Below are 12231 nucleotides of genomic sequence, written 5' to 3'. Positions count from 1 at the left end.
TGGTTCTAGGCCCAGCCAACATGCTGGTAAATTCTAGAGCAAGACTTCTTGGCATCTGGGGCTGGATGATGTAAGGAGCTGTCCTACGTATCACAGGATGTTTAGTTGCATCCCTGGCCTCTAACCACTAGATACCTGTAGCACCCCTACCTCCAGTTGTGATAACCAAAAATGTCTCCAGATATTGCCAAGTGTCCCCTGAGAAATAAATTACCTCTAATTGAGAACGATTGTTCCAAGACCCTTGGAGATGATCTCACCCAACTTCCTCATTTTACAAAGGGGAAAACTGAGGCCCAAAGATTGAGACCAGAAACCAGGTTTCCTGACTCAGTTTAAAGATTCTTTTAGAAAGTAGAATTTTTTTTCAGAGCCTCAGAGAAATGCAATACAAAAAGAAACTGGAGCAGTTTCCATTCAAGTCAGTTTCATTTAGCTAAATAATCATTTATATGTAGCTTTTTTCTCTCTCTTCTTCATTTCTCTTTTTCCCCTGTCTCATATCTTATACATGATTCAGCCTAGAATTACTGTTTAGCAGCCTGGTTTTCAAGCCACAAATGCTACCCAAATTAATGCCAATACTTTTTCAAACACTATGAAAACACCTACCCTCTCTACTTTTAGCATCTTCATGTTTCATTTGCTCCCAGTGAAAGAAGTTAAAGGGAGTATGTCCAATCTATCTGAGGGGCTACTACATGCCAGGCACTGTGCTAGCCACATCACAAGCACCATCATCACAATGGTTCTCTGAAGTGGTGGGCACTGGCATCCCCATTTTGCAAAAGTACAAACTGAGGCTGATGGAGGTGAGGTGACTTGCCAGTGAGTTATAGAACTGAAGTAAAACTGGGTCCAGGTTGTGGAGAATTAGAACGACTTAATGATGATCACCCAAGTGAGAGCTGAAACCCCTTAAAGAACCAAATTCCCTCCCAGTTGCTGGAATCACAGAGCTGAGCGCTCAGCATCTCCAGGAGGAAGCAAAGCCTACATGGCAGTTGCTATAACAACTCATTTTTTTATAATTATAGAACCTGGTGGCAACATGAAAAGCTGCACATACAGTCACTTTATTGAGGCCTTCTTCTAACAGTTCCAGGAGTTCTAACAGTTAAACATCTCAACTTTTTAAAAATTGCATTTAATATAATCATGCATTGCAGGAGCAGAGGCCCAGAGAGTGAAGAAGGGAGTCAGGAGATGAACTCTCCTGCCTTGTGACTGGGACTGTGGAGCAGGTGGCATGACAGACCCTGAGGAAAACGGCGTCTCTTTTTTGGGAAATTGTCACTTCTCTTTTTCCCTTTTGGATCAATGCATTTCAGGACTTGGCCAAACAGCATATTTAAAGAGAAAAAATAAGACAAGAGAGCCAAAGGAAAATTAACCTAACACTTAGCAAATAACAGGAATCTGCAGCAGAATTTTAGTATTCTTGCAACCACATTTCAGTTTAGCTTAATTTAGGCAACTCCCCGAGTGTGCAGGGTTTCCCAATTTGGAAGATGGTATAGATAAAAGAATACACATGTATGCATGCACACACATACACATAATCACATGTCAGTGCACATACCTCTCTGGGTCAGAAAAGCCAGACTCTGCCCCCTTATTGGCTGTGTGTCCCTGAGTGGCTTAATTAATCATGCTGATCCCCAGCTTTCTCATCTGTATAATAAAAATATGCCTATTTCATGAGTTGTAATAAAGATAAGATGGAAAATGACTCACAGGCTACCTGGCACATAATAGAACTTTAATAAAATAAATGTGTTATTATTTATTATTGCAAATAATTATTTTTTAAATGTTGTTTTACTTTCTGTGAGCATCTTCCTTTTATTACTCCAACCAAGGATTTGAGAAACCTTTAGGAAGCCCTTTCTTCAGTGGCACCTTCAGCAATCCAGCCGGGTAGCAGAACTCTAGGAAAGCCAATGTGCCATCTCATCAGTGAGGCACAGGAAGAGAAGGAAATGTTGTAATGCTGGGATCCCAGGACTTCCAGGTGTGAAAGTGACTTGGGGAGTCCAGAACTGGTTCCAGGGGAGATTAGCTCTGAGCAGGGTCTCCAGCCAGAAAACATGGACAGCAATGGAGGCAGAGGACGCTGTGTGGGCAATCCTAGAGGTGTAAAAAGGCGTGGCAGTTTTACAGTGCTATGAGAGCCCCAGAATACTGAAGGCAGTGGAAGAGGGACAGGAACCAGCAGCAAGGCCCACCTTTGAAAGAGACTGCAGTGCCATGCTAAGGACATCACACTGCAGCCCCTAGTCAGCAGGAAGACATCACAGATTTCTCAAGCAGAAGAGTGATATGATGATCTAACCTGACTTTGCTCATAGTGCGTGAAGGGGTGGGACAGAGATGGAAAGCTGGAAGCTGGCATGGTGGGAAGGGTAAGCCAGGAGTAGCAACTAAGCCAGGGCACTGTCCCCTGGGATGGAGGCCCACAGGTACCGGGCATAGCTTCCCACTGGAGACCCAAGCTAGGTGGCAGCATCCATCTAGCAAGAGACCCCACTCCCCAGAAATGAAACTACCATGCAGCAACAAGAGGAAGCTCACATTTATCGAGCCATCGTGGAATAACTATGTTAACTTACATTGCCTCACAGTAGGCCTATGATGGAGCCATCAGCCACCCATCTTGCAGATTGAGAAACACAGTTTCAGAGAGCTGAAATGACATGTTCTAGTTTACAAACCCATGGAATCAAATCCCTAACCCATGTATTTCCTCCATATTGCCTTTCACACAGAGGTGTGCTGAGAAACCCTCTCTTGAGGGTAGAGGAGGAGATCTGTAGCATTTACCTATTTCCGTGTAAATACTCCCACCATGATTGATTTCAAGCTTCCAACAGTTTCACAACTGGCTTGCAAACTTGGAAGAATCAGCTCTCAGGAGTGGGTGTGAGTTGCTCCAGCCCACCCCTGCAGGAGTCCCATGGGAAACGACAGTGCTCGCTACACCCTAGAAGTCTTCTTTTACACTAAGTTTATCCACAAGTGACTTGCTTTATTGCAGCGATTACTTACCAATGTTTGTTTAGATCAATGCAAATGTAAAGCCAGTAATAAAAGCCCATCCTTTTGCTGTGGGGTGGTCACTGAATCACCCTGTCTCTCATCAAACCCTATGCACACTCCTCCTAAGGCAGCACCATGTATGTTTCCTCTTCTAGAGCAATGTTTTGCTTAAAAAAAAAATTAAGCCACAATTGCTTTGCAACTATCAATTAATAACAGCATATATTTTTGAAGGTCACTCTAGCAGAACACTTATAAAGCCAGGAGAAAGCACCCAGACAAAAACATAGACCAGCATCTTCAGTCTGATTTTCAATAAAACCCTGGCCAGAAGTGAAATAATAAACATGAAACACTCTGGCAGCCTTTCTCCACCAAGTCTGCATGTGCAAATTCTTTCCATCCAAATAATGACTCTGCTACTAACCCAGCAGGCAGTGTTTTGAATAATTTGCCTAAAAATGTTCCTGAAAATTAAAACGGAGAGAGAGAGAGGGAGAGCAATAAAAAGCAAGACAACAGACAATAAAGTAAAATCTCTTATCTCCATTTGCTGCTGTCAGCAAATATTAGAATCCCATGAAATGGAGGCCCTGGAGTTTTGATGAAAAATTGGTAGTAGCAAATGGTGAAGCTAGAAAAGTGGTCTCACCTCCTTAGAAATATGGCATCAGAAAGAGAGTTATGAGGATGTGTTATCAACAAGAGTTCAGAAAAGAGTTCTGATTTTAAATAAAGATATTGGAAACAAGGCAGAAAGAGCTGTCGGTGTGATCAACATGGAGTTTCTTGATCAGCCATGAGGAATTTTTTTTATCTGCTCATTCACCACCTTATTCATTCATTCATTCATTTGAGACAGGGTCTCACTCTGTCACCCAGGTTGCAGTGCAGAGGCACCATCACGGCTCACTGCAGCCTCAACCTCCCAGGCTCAGATGATCCTTCTGCCTCAGCCTCCTGAGCAGCTGAGACCACAGGCATGTGCCACCACATCCAGCTAATTTTTTTTTGTAATTTTTATAGAGATGGGGTTTTGCCATGTTGACCAGACTGGTCTCAAACTTCTGGGCTCAAGCAATCCTCTCACCTCGGCCTCTTAAAGCGGCAAGATTACAGGTGTGAGCCACCACGCCTGGCCTTATTCATTTGTTAGAGGCATTTTTTGGTGCTTCACCTGGCCAGACGCTGGCTGGCTTCTTAGGGTACAGAGACAAAAAAGACACCATTCCTGCCTCAAAGAGCAGGAACGGTCCAGTCAGTGGGAGACCCAGTAGGTAACTCGCTGATGCCAACTCTGTTTAATTGGTACCAGAATGGAGAGTCCTATGGGAAGTGCAGGAACCTAAAGAAGGAAAGAAAGGCTTCACATGGCACTGCAGGCAAAACTGCATAGGCCCGGGCCATGTCTATTGGGTGGTAAGGGATGAATAGGGAGATGGCCTCATAGCAGGCAGGAAAGGCAATCCAGCTAGAAGGGAAGACATGGACAAAGTCAGAGAGGCATCAAACGGACAGGATCACGAGGGAAGGGCCAGTATTTCCAGGAGGTAGAGGCATCTATGGGAGAGGCAGGTGAGCAATGAAGGCACAGGAATGCCATTGTGGGGCATGTGTTTTTAAAAGGGAGGAGAAAGGACTGGAGGGGGCTGAGGAAAGGGAGCCAGGGACCACAGAGAGGGCTGGAACAGGCGGTGATGTAGGTTGACCCAGAGTGTTGGAGTAAGAACGGAGAAGAAGACAGTCACTAGAGACTTCCAGGGGGACAGTGGTCTGGCTCTGTGGCTGCTAGATGTGGTGGTTAGCACTGAGGAGGCTGGTTTCTGTGTTTCTCCCTACCTCTTCCCATGTCAGTGTTGGAGGGAATGTGAGCAGTGCTGAGGCTTGAGACAGGCTGCCAACGGCCCCATTTCTTGGCCCTATATTATGAATGGAAAGGAGAAGGAGCCACTGGCAGGTAAGTGAGCTCAGCAGCATCCCTAGGGAGCCATTCCTATGTGGCCGGGGATGCCTTTCCACTCAGCAGCAGCTTCCTTTGAGTAGCCTTACATGACCCTGTCTCCCCAGACAGGCAGCCCAGCTGCACAGCCTCCAGGGTGTGGACCTCAAATGGCTCACTCCACCTCTCTGAGCCTGGATTCATCACGTGCAAATGGAGTAATAATCTCACCAGCCTGGCGTGCCGGGACCATTCAGCAGCATAGTGCACACAAAGCACCAGTCACAGGCAGGAGCCCAAAGAGTGGAATGGATTGGTGAAGGGATGAAACAGCAAAAAATCCACATATTCTAATGTTAGCCTGAAATTTCAACTGGGGTTTTATTTTTGTTTTGCTTGTTGCTGTTTGTTTTAATAATAGCCCACTGACACTGATTCTTTAAAAATGACTGGCCCTTTCATTTTCAATTCCTGGCCCCACCTCATTTTAATGAGAGAATGGTGAGCTCTGGTCCCTTTGGGCTAAGGTGCCCCTCCCTCTGCAGCTTCTGTCCACTGGATGTGCTCCACGTCTGGTCCGCAGGCATTCCCAGGATCCTTCCCCAAGTGCCTGCATGCCCTCCACTCTGAGCTGGCCCTGGCCAGAGCCTAATGAGGCAGATTCTCTGAATGCTGGATCAGGATGTGGGGTCAGGGAAGCTCCTGAGATCATCCCAAGAGATGGGCCCCACAATGCAATGCACCCAAAGCCTAATCCATGCCAGGCCTGTGCTGGGAACTGGGAACACAGAGATGTACCAGTCACCTCCCTGCCCTCCAGGGATCAGAAGCTACAGGGGGCTGCAGGTGTGGTATCAGCCAGGCAGAGGACAATGGGGAAGGAGGCCTCCACGTGACCCTGCAGAGCCCAGAGGAGGGCCCAAATCCAGCTAAGAGGACAGGAAGGGATCCTAGAGTTGCTGACTCCAGAAAAAGTACAACTGAAAAGCTTCACAGAAATGTTTCTTGTCTAGTCCACACACTTGCAAACTCCTTCAAGGCAGGGGTTTTGTTTTACCCAACTTTGTATCTCCCAGCAACAAGTATTGAGCCCAGCACGGAACCAATATTAATAACGACAAAGAAGAAAAGGGAGGGCGACAAAGAAGGCAGGAAGGCCACAGCTTGGCCAGGACAATGGCAGGGTGACATCAAGTTGTGGCAGAGAGAATGGGATACAGAGCCATCGAGCTGGGTTCGCATTTTATTCTAACACTTCCTGGCTAAGCGACCTTGGGAAAGTCACCTCACTTCTCTGAGCATCAGTTTCCTCATCTGTTAAAAGTACCTACTTCCCAAGATTGCTGTTAGGCTGAAAAGTAGATGTCAAAGCATATTTAAGATATTATTATTATTCATCTTATAACTGAAGTACTAAAAATTAGCCTACAAAAAAAATGGACAGGCTGGGCTCAGCGGCTCACACCAGTAATCCCAGCACTTTGGGAGGCCAAGGCAGAAGGATTGTTTGAGGCCAGGAATTCAAGACCAGTATGGGCAACAAAGTGAGACCCTATCTCTAGCAAAAAACTTTTTTTCAGCATGATGACATGTGCCTGTAGTCCCAGCTGTTTGGGAGTCTAAGGTGGGAGGCTCACTTGAGCCTGGGAAGTCAAGGCTGCAGTGAGCCATGATCATACCACTGCACTCCAGCCTTGGTGACCAGTTATTAAAAAAATAAAATAAAATAAAGTAACCTGCCCTTACCAACAAGCAAATATGTCCCTCCAGGAATCTGAAAAGCCAGAGACCACTCATGAATCCTGACATCGAGCCGGCTACCCCTTGAAATGTTCCTCCAGGTTCTCCCAGTCACATTTCCAGGGAGACAAGCCTGCAAAGAGAGGCCCAGATCCCAACCAACAGACAGAATCCAGCTAATTAGACAGGAAGCTAAGAACACAAGAGGAAATAAGAAGATATGAATAGGAAGGAAATAAAATGATCATTTATTAAGCCCCTAAGACTTAGACTATTCACTATGATTGTCTGGTTTTATTAATGAAAAAATTGAAAGCATGGGAATGAAGAGATTTTTCCCAAGGTCATGTAGCTAAGATATGGCAAAGCCAATATCTAAGATGTCCAGGTGATCCTAGCCTCAAGCCCAAGTCTCTCCCTGGAGGACAGTTGTACATCTCCACAGCTTAGCACCAATGACTTCCAAACCAGGCTCAGCTCCAACTCATGGACTAACCTAGAAACAACCATGCCTGGCAGCATGGCATAAGTACCTTCCATAGCCCCACTACCCTCCACAGCACCAGCACCTTCCATAGCACTGCAATCTTCAGAGCACCAGTAGCCTTTAGAGCACCAGCACTCTCCTTGGCACCAGCTCCCTCCATAGCACCAGGATCACCATGACACAATCACCCTCCACAGCACCAGGATCACCATAACACCAGCACTCTCCACAGTACCAGGGTCACCATGACACCAGCATCCTCCATAGCACCAGGATCACTGTGACACAAGTACCCTCCACAGCACCAAGATCACCATGATACCAGCACTCTCCGTAGCACCAACACCTTCCACAGCACCAGCACTCTCCATAGCACCAGGATCACCATGACACCAACACTCTTCATAGCAACAGGATCACCAAGACACCAGTACCCTCCATAGCACCAGCACTTTTCACAGCACAAGGATCCTCATGACACCAGCACCTTCCATAGCACCAGGATCACCATGGTACCAGCATCCTCCATAGCACCAGGACCTTCCCCAGCACCAGGATCACCATAACACCAGCACCCCCAACATGGCACCAGCACCTTCCACAGCACCAGAATCCCATGACACAAACACCTTCCACAGCACCAGCACCTTCCATAGCAAAATCAGTTTTAGAGAACTCTTGCCTCTCAGATGAAGAAAGAAGGAGGGGTTTTTTTTCTCTGCATGTTCCCATTTTCTCACATAACTCTGATGAAGATCTTTCGAGTCTGTGGCCCTTTACAATGACTGCAGGGCCTCCTTAGTTTCAGAAATGACAAAAATTCCAGATAATTCTTTCAGTTAATCTTTCTCTACTCATCTCTCCCCACCCTACTCCCTTCTTTTCTCTCTTACAGTATAATAATTACTATAAACTGCTTTCTCCAGGTTAATTTTGAAATTCAAATCACAAGCTGTCCCAGTTCCATGAAGGGATTGGAATGAGAAGGGGTATACCTTTGCAGTTCCTAAGGTTCCCTCAGCCCCAGGCAATATAATTACAGGGTAACCCATTGACTGTGTAACAGCACCAAGCTCTCTAACTGTAAATTCCCTGATGCCAGCCCTGGTTCTCTAGTGAAATCTCCATCCTGATCCCCAAGCCTGTTAGTTCCAAGGGTAGCCAGACCACCTATCTTCCCCCTCCCCGCCCATGGCCTCCAGGCACCTCATATCAGAGCATCTCCCCAGCTCCCTACCTCAGCAGCAGGTAGACAAGCCAAACACCAAGGAGTCCCCCAATGCCCTTCCTCCAACCGGGAGCAAGTCCTGTAAATTCTACCTCCATAACAGCCCCCCTGGATCCTGAGTTCCAGCGAGCTGACTCAGCTCAGACCCTCAGACTCTTCTTAATTACCTCCACACCTCCTCCCTAGCCTCCCTATGTCCACCCCTGCACCTGCAGGTGCATCCTTCATGGGGCTCAGAGAGAGCTCTTTTTAACAAAGCTAAAAACCAGGCTAATTAATGCTTGTAGCTTTATATAAGCATAAGAGAATCTGTTCCATTCCTCCCATTTTGTTCCAAGTGCAGGTCCCCATCTGCCCATGCCTGACAGCAGGGCTGCCCCTGAACCACAAAGCCCTTCTTTCCTGACCCCCAGGACTAATTGAGTCAAACTGCGTGGGGGTGGAGAACCTCTACAGACCCTGGTCCCTGACCCAGCTAACTCATTTCTGATTTAGCTGACTCATTTCTGTTCTACCCAGTAGTTACCTACTGTTGGCATCATGGCTGAGCAGAGAGGCCACCAGGCCCTGGCTCTGCACACTGGCTCTGCCACTTACTGGTGGGTAAGCACGTTATGTCACCTCTCCAAGCCATAGGGGATTATATCAATCTCTCATTTTGATATGATAAAATAGCCACATCACCAAAAGTTGTCAAAGAAGACAAAAAATAACCATAGCCCTACCTCACTGCTAAGAACACAGCCATAGACAGCATTTTATTTATTAATACATTTATTATAAATAAATATTTAGGAAAATAAATATTAATACATTTATTTCCATGTTGTTGTTCCTCTGTGTTTGTAGTTTTCCATAGCTCCAATCCTAGAAAGCACGCAATTTTAATCTCTGCCTTACTCACTGAACATTCTCTCTTTAAGTATTTGCCCAAATTATTGCACTTCATAGCCAACATTTCAAATGTCTTCTGGATAAAGAATAATTTCATTTAAAACTCTTAACACTCTATTTGTTTGTTTTAAGCATGCTTAAAAATAATTCTCATTTTTGTCTGATTATTGAAATAATTAAGTGCATGTTGCATAACATTTAGAAAGCATAGAAAAGTAAGAATTAGATGAAATTATCTCATAAATGTATAATTCAGAGACAACTACTCTCTGAGGGAAAAAGATAATTCTTAAGAAACTGTAAAGTAGTTCATCCTATGGATGTGTTCTCATTTATAAAATCACAAGAAAGTTTTTGAAAGTCTAGTTTCTAATACTGTGATTTTATAGATAGTACTGTAGTAAACATTCTTATTTGTAAATCTTGGAATATTTCTTGTGATCACTTGCCAGGAAGACGGGTCAACTTGACCCCATGGCCTGGTACACCAAGATACCCCAGGCCTCTCCTGCAAGCCCTGTGTTCATTCATGCAGCTACCTGCTTATTCCTGCAAGTACTTATATGCAGCTAGGTCTTGGTCCACTTTCACTGGGCCTGTGCTGTGTGGCAGACACTGAAAGTACAATAAACAGTAAGACCAAACCCTGCTCTCCAAGAGGAGGGTGGCATCTAGGGAAGTTCCACGTTCTAGGGGATGCACACAGAGGGACCACACTCCTCCCCTGGGCCACATACTCAGCTGCTTCAATATTGATTTAGCAGGAGGAAAACTAGTCAAAGACAGAAACAAACCTGTATGTTTCTCCCTGCATACACTTCAATTCCCAGATAACCAACGAAGAGTCACATTCACTTTCAAAGCTCCCAATCACAGTTGACACAAAAAGGCTATTATTAATTGTGCACTTATCCTATACAGATCCAAGTGCTTTGCATGTACTTTGTACTTCATCTTCACAGCAACCCTACTATTGTCTCGATTTGATAAGTGAGATTTGGTGACTTGCTTGTAGCCACACAGCTAGAATAAGGTAAAACCAAGGCTCAAGCCCAGCCAGGCTGCTGCATTGTCCATCCACAGGACCACTTGTTCTGCTGCCTCCATGGTTGATTTTTGCCTCCTAAATATTTCAGGTCTGCCTGCATCTCTCCACCCACTCATCACTCTTATCTGATCCGATACAGTTTTTTGTGTTTTTTCACTTGACTGCAGTAGCCTAATAGTGCCCTCACATTCCCTCTCATCCACTACACTCCATTAACCATGTAACAGCCAGCATGCTTTTTCCAAAACTCAAATTCAATCATGTCCCTTCTCTTCCTGAAGTCCTTCAGAGGCTTCCTGTTGCTTTTAGTATTAAACCCTAAATATCTTCATACAGCCTTCAATGCCTGGAACTGTCTGCCCTCCATCCACATCTTTTGCTTCATCTGTGTCTGCTCCCCATGCCCTCCTAGAGCCTGGCCTCACCATCCTTATTTCTATTCAGTGTTGGGGCTAGCCTCCCTCCAGCCTCAGGGCCTTTGCATAAGCTGCACTCTCCTCACCTCCCAGCACCTTTCTACCTGCTTCATACCCACTTTCCCACTCACCTCAGCTCCTAAGTGACTTCCTCAGGGCATTCCCTGGGGTTCCTCTTTCACCCTCACAGAGCACGCATAGTTGCTCCTTCATGCAATTCATCACAGCTGCATCATATTCCTCAGTGCTCCTCAAGCCCCCTCCATCAAGAAATAGGAAGTCAACCATTAGGGTTTCACCATCAAAAAGCCAGGTTTTCTTCCCCCTTCCCTCTTTTTCCATATTTGTTGCAACAGCAGACTAAAATTTGAGTTACTTACTGCATTTCCATCACATTTCCTAGATCTTGTGATGGAAAAGCAGGAAGAAGGGAACAGGAGAAAGGAGAAGGAATAAAAGAGGCATTTATCAATTATGAGATTTATCATAACATTCCAGAGTACATGAGAGTATGATAGACCTCAGAGGCAGAGTTCTTATTATTAGATTTAACTCAGTGACCCAGACTGTATGGCTTCAAGAAATCCTCCAGAAATAGCCTGCGTCATTTCCCCAACCACAGCAGTACGTGCTCTAAGCGCGAGGTGTGCTGAGCTGGCTGGAGCCAGCCAGTCCACCTTTACTCTTTCTATTACACCATCAAGAAACTGACCGTAAATTCAGCGATTTTCGGCACCCGGAACTTCCCTTTGTTCTTCTGTTCCGGCTGATACTCCGTTCTTGTCTTCACAATCACCTGAAAGATTCAACCAGTGTGTTAGCATGTATGGAGACTTAAAATATTTTCCTCCCCTTTTTTTAGTAACCAGAATTTATTACACGTGACATAAAGATCGAAAAAACAAAGAACCCGCTTCAAATACACATAACAGAAATTCCAATTACCCATAATACTTCCCCATTCCAACAGGGACAATCCTAGGTAACAATTTTGATTATACCTTTTTAGATATTTTGTAGACTTATGTATGTATATATTGTTATGTATTTACTATTTATGAAAATACATATTTTATAAGATGAATTCATACTTTATAGTTTAAAACTTGCTTTTATCACACAATACTATATTTGTCTCCAACTTTCCAATGTAAACAAATATATGATTTTGTTTTGCTTTTCAGTATAGTATAACATTTCACTGCATGTATTTACTACAACTGATCCAATAAATCTATAACTGTTATACATTTAAGTTGCTTCCATGGTTTGGTTATATAAACAAGTTAAGGGATTGTTTGTAACTCAAAGGATAAATGGAGGGATGGATACCCCATTCTCCATGATGTGCTTATTTCACATTGCATGCCTGTATCAGAATATCTCATGTGCCTCAAAAATATATATACCTTCCATGTACCCACAACAATTAAACAAATA

The 12231-nt window shown here is 44.7% G+C and overlaps 1 protein-coding gene across 1 annotated transcript in view; it reads right to left on the bottom strand.

Moving 5' to 3' along the window:
- The window catches only part of NSG2 (neuronal vesicle trafficking associated 2), a 70294-nt gene that overhangs the window by 39212 nt on the left and 18851 nt on the right, over positions 1-12231 (bottom strand). Inside the window, exon 3 of the mRNA XM_002744559.5 lies at positions 11504-11587. Within this exon, the coding sequence (XP_002744605.1) occupies positions 11504-11587 (84 nt within the window). The remainder of the gene's footprint in view (positions 1-11503; positions 11588-12231) is intronic.

Source organism: Callithrix jacchus, chromosome 2 (assembly GCF_049354715.1).
Source record: "Callithrix jacchus isolate 240 chromosome 2, calJac240_pri, whole genome shotgun sequence".
Classification (NCBI taxonomy): Eukaryota; Metazoa; Chordata; class Mammalia; order Primates; family Cebidae; genus Callithrix; species Callithrix jacchus.
The sequence above is the reverse complement of the archived record's forward strand: the minus strand, read 5'-3'. Positions and strand labels throughout refer to the sequence as shown.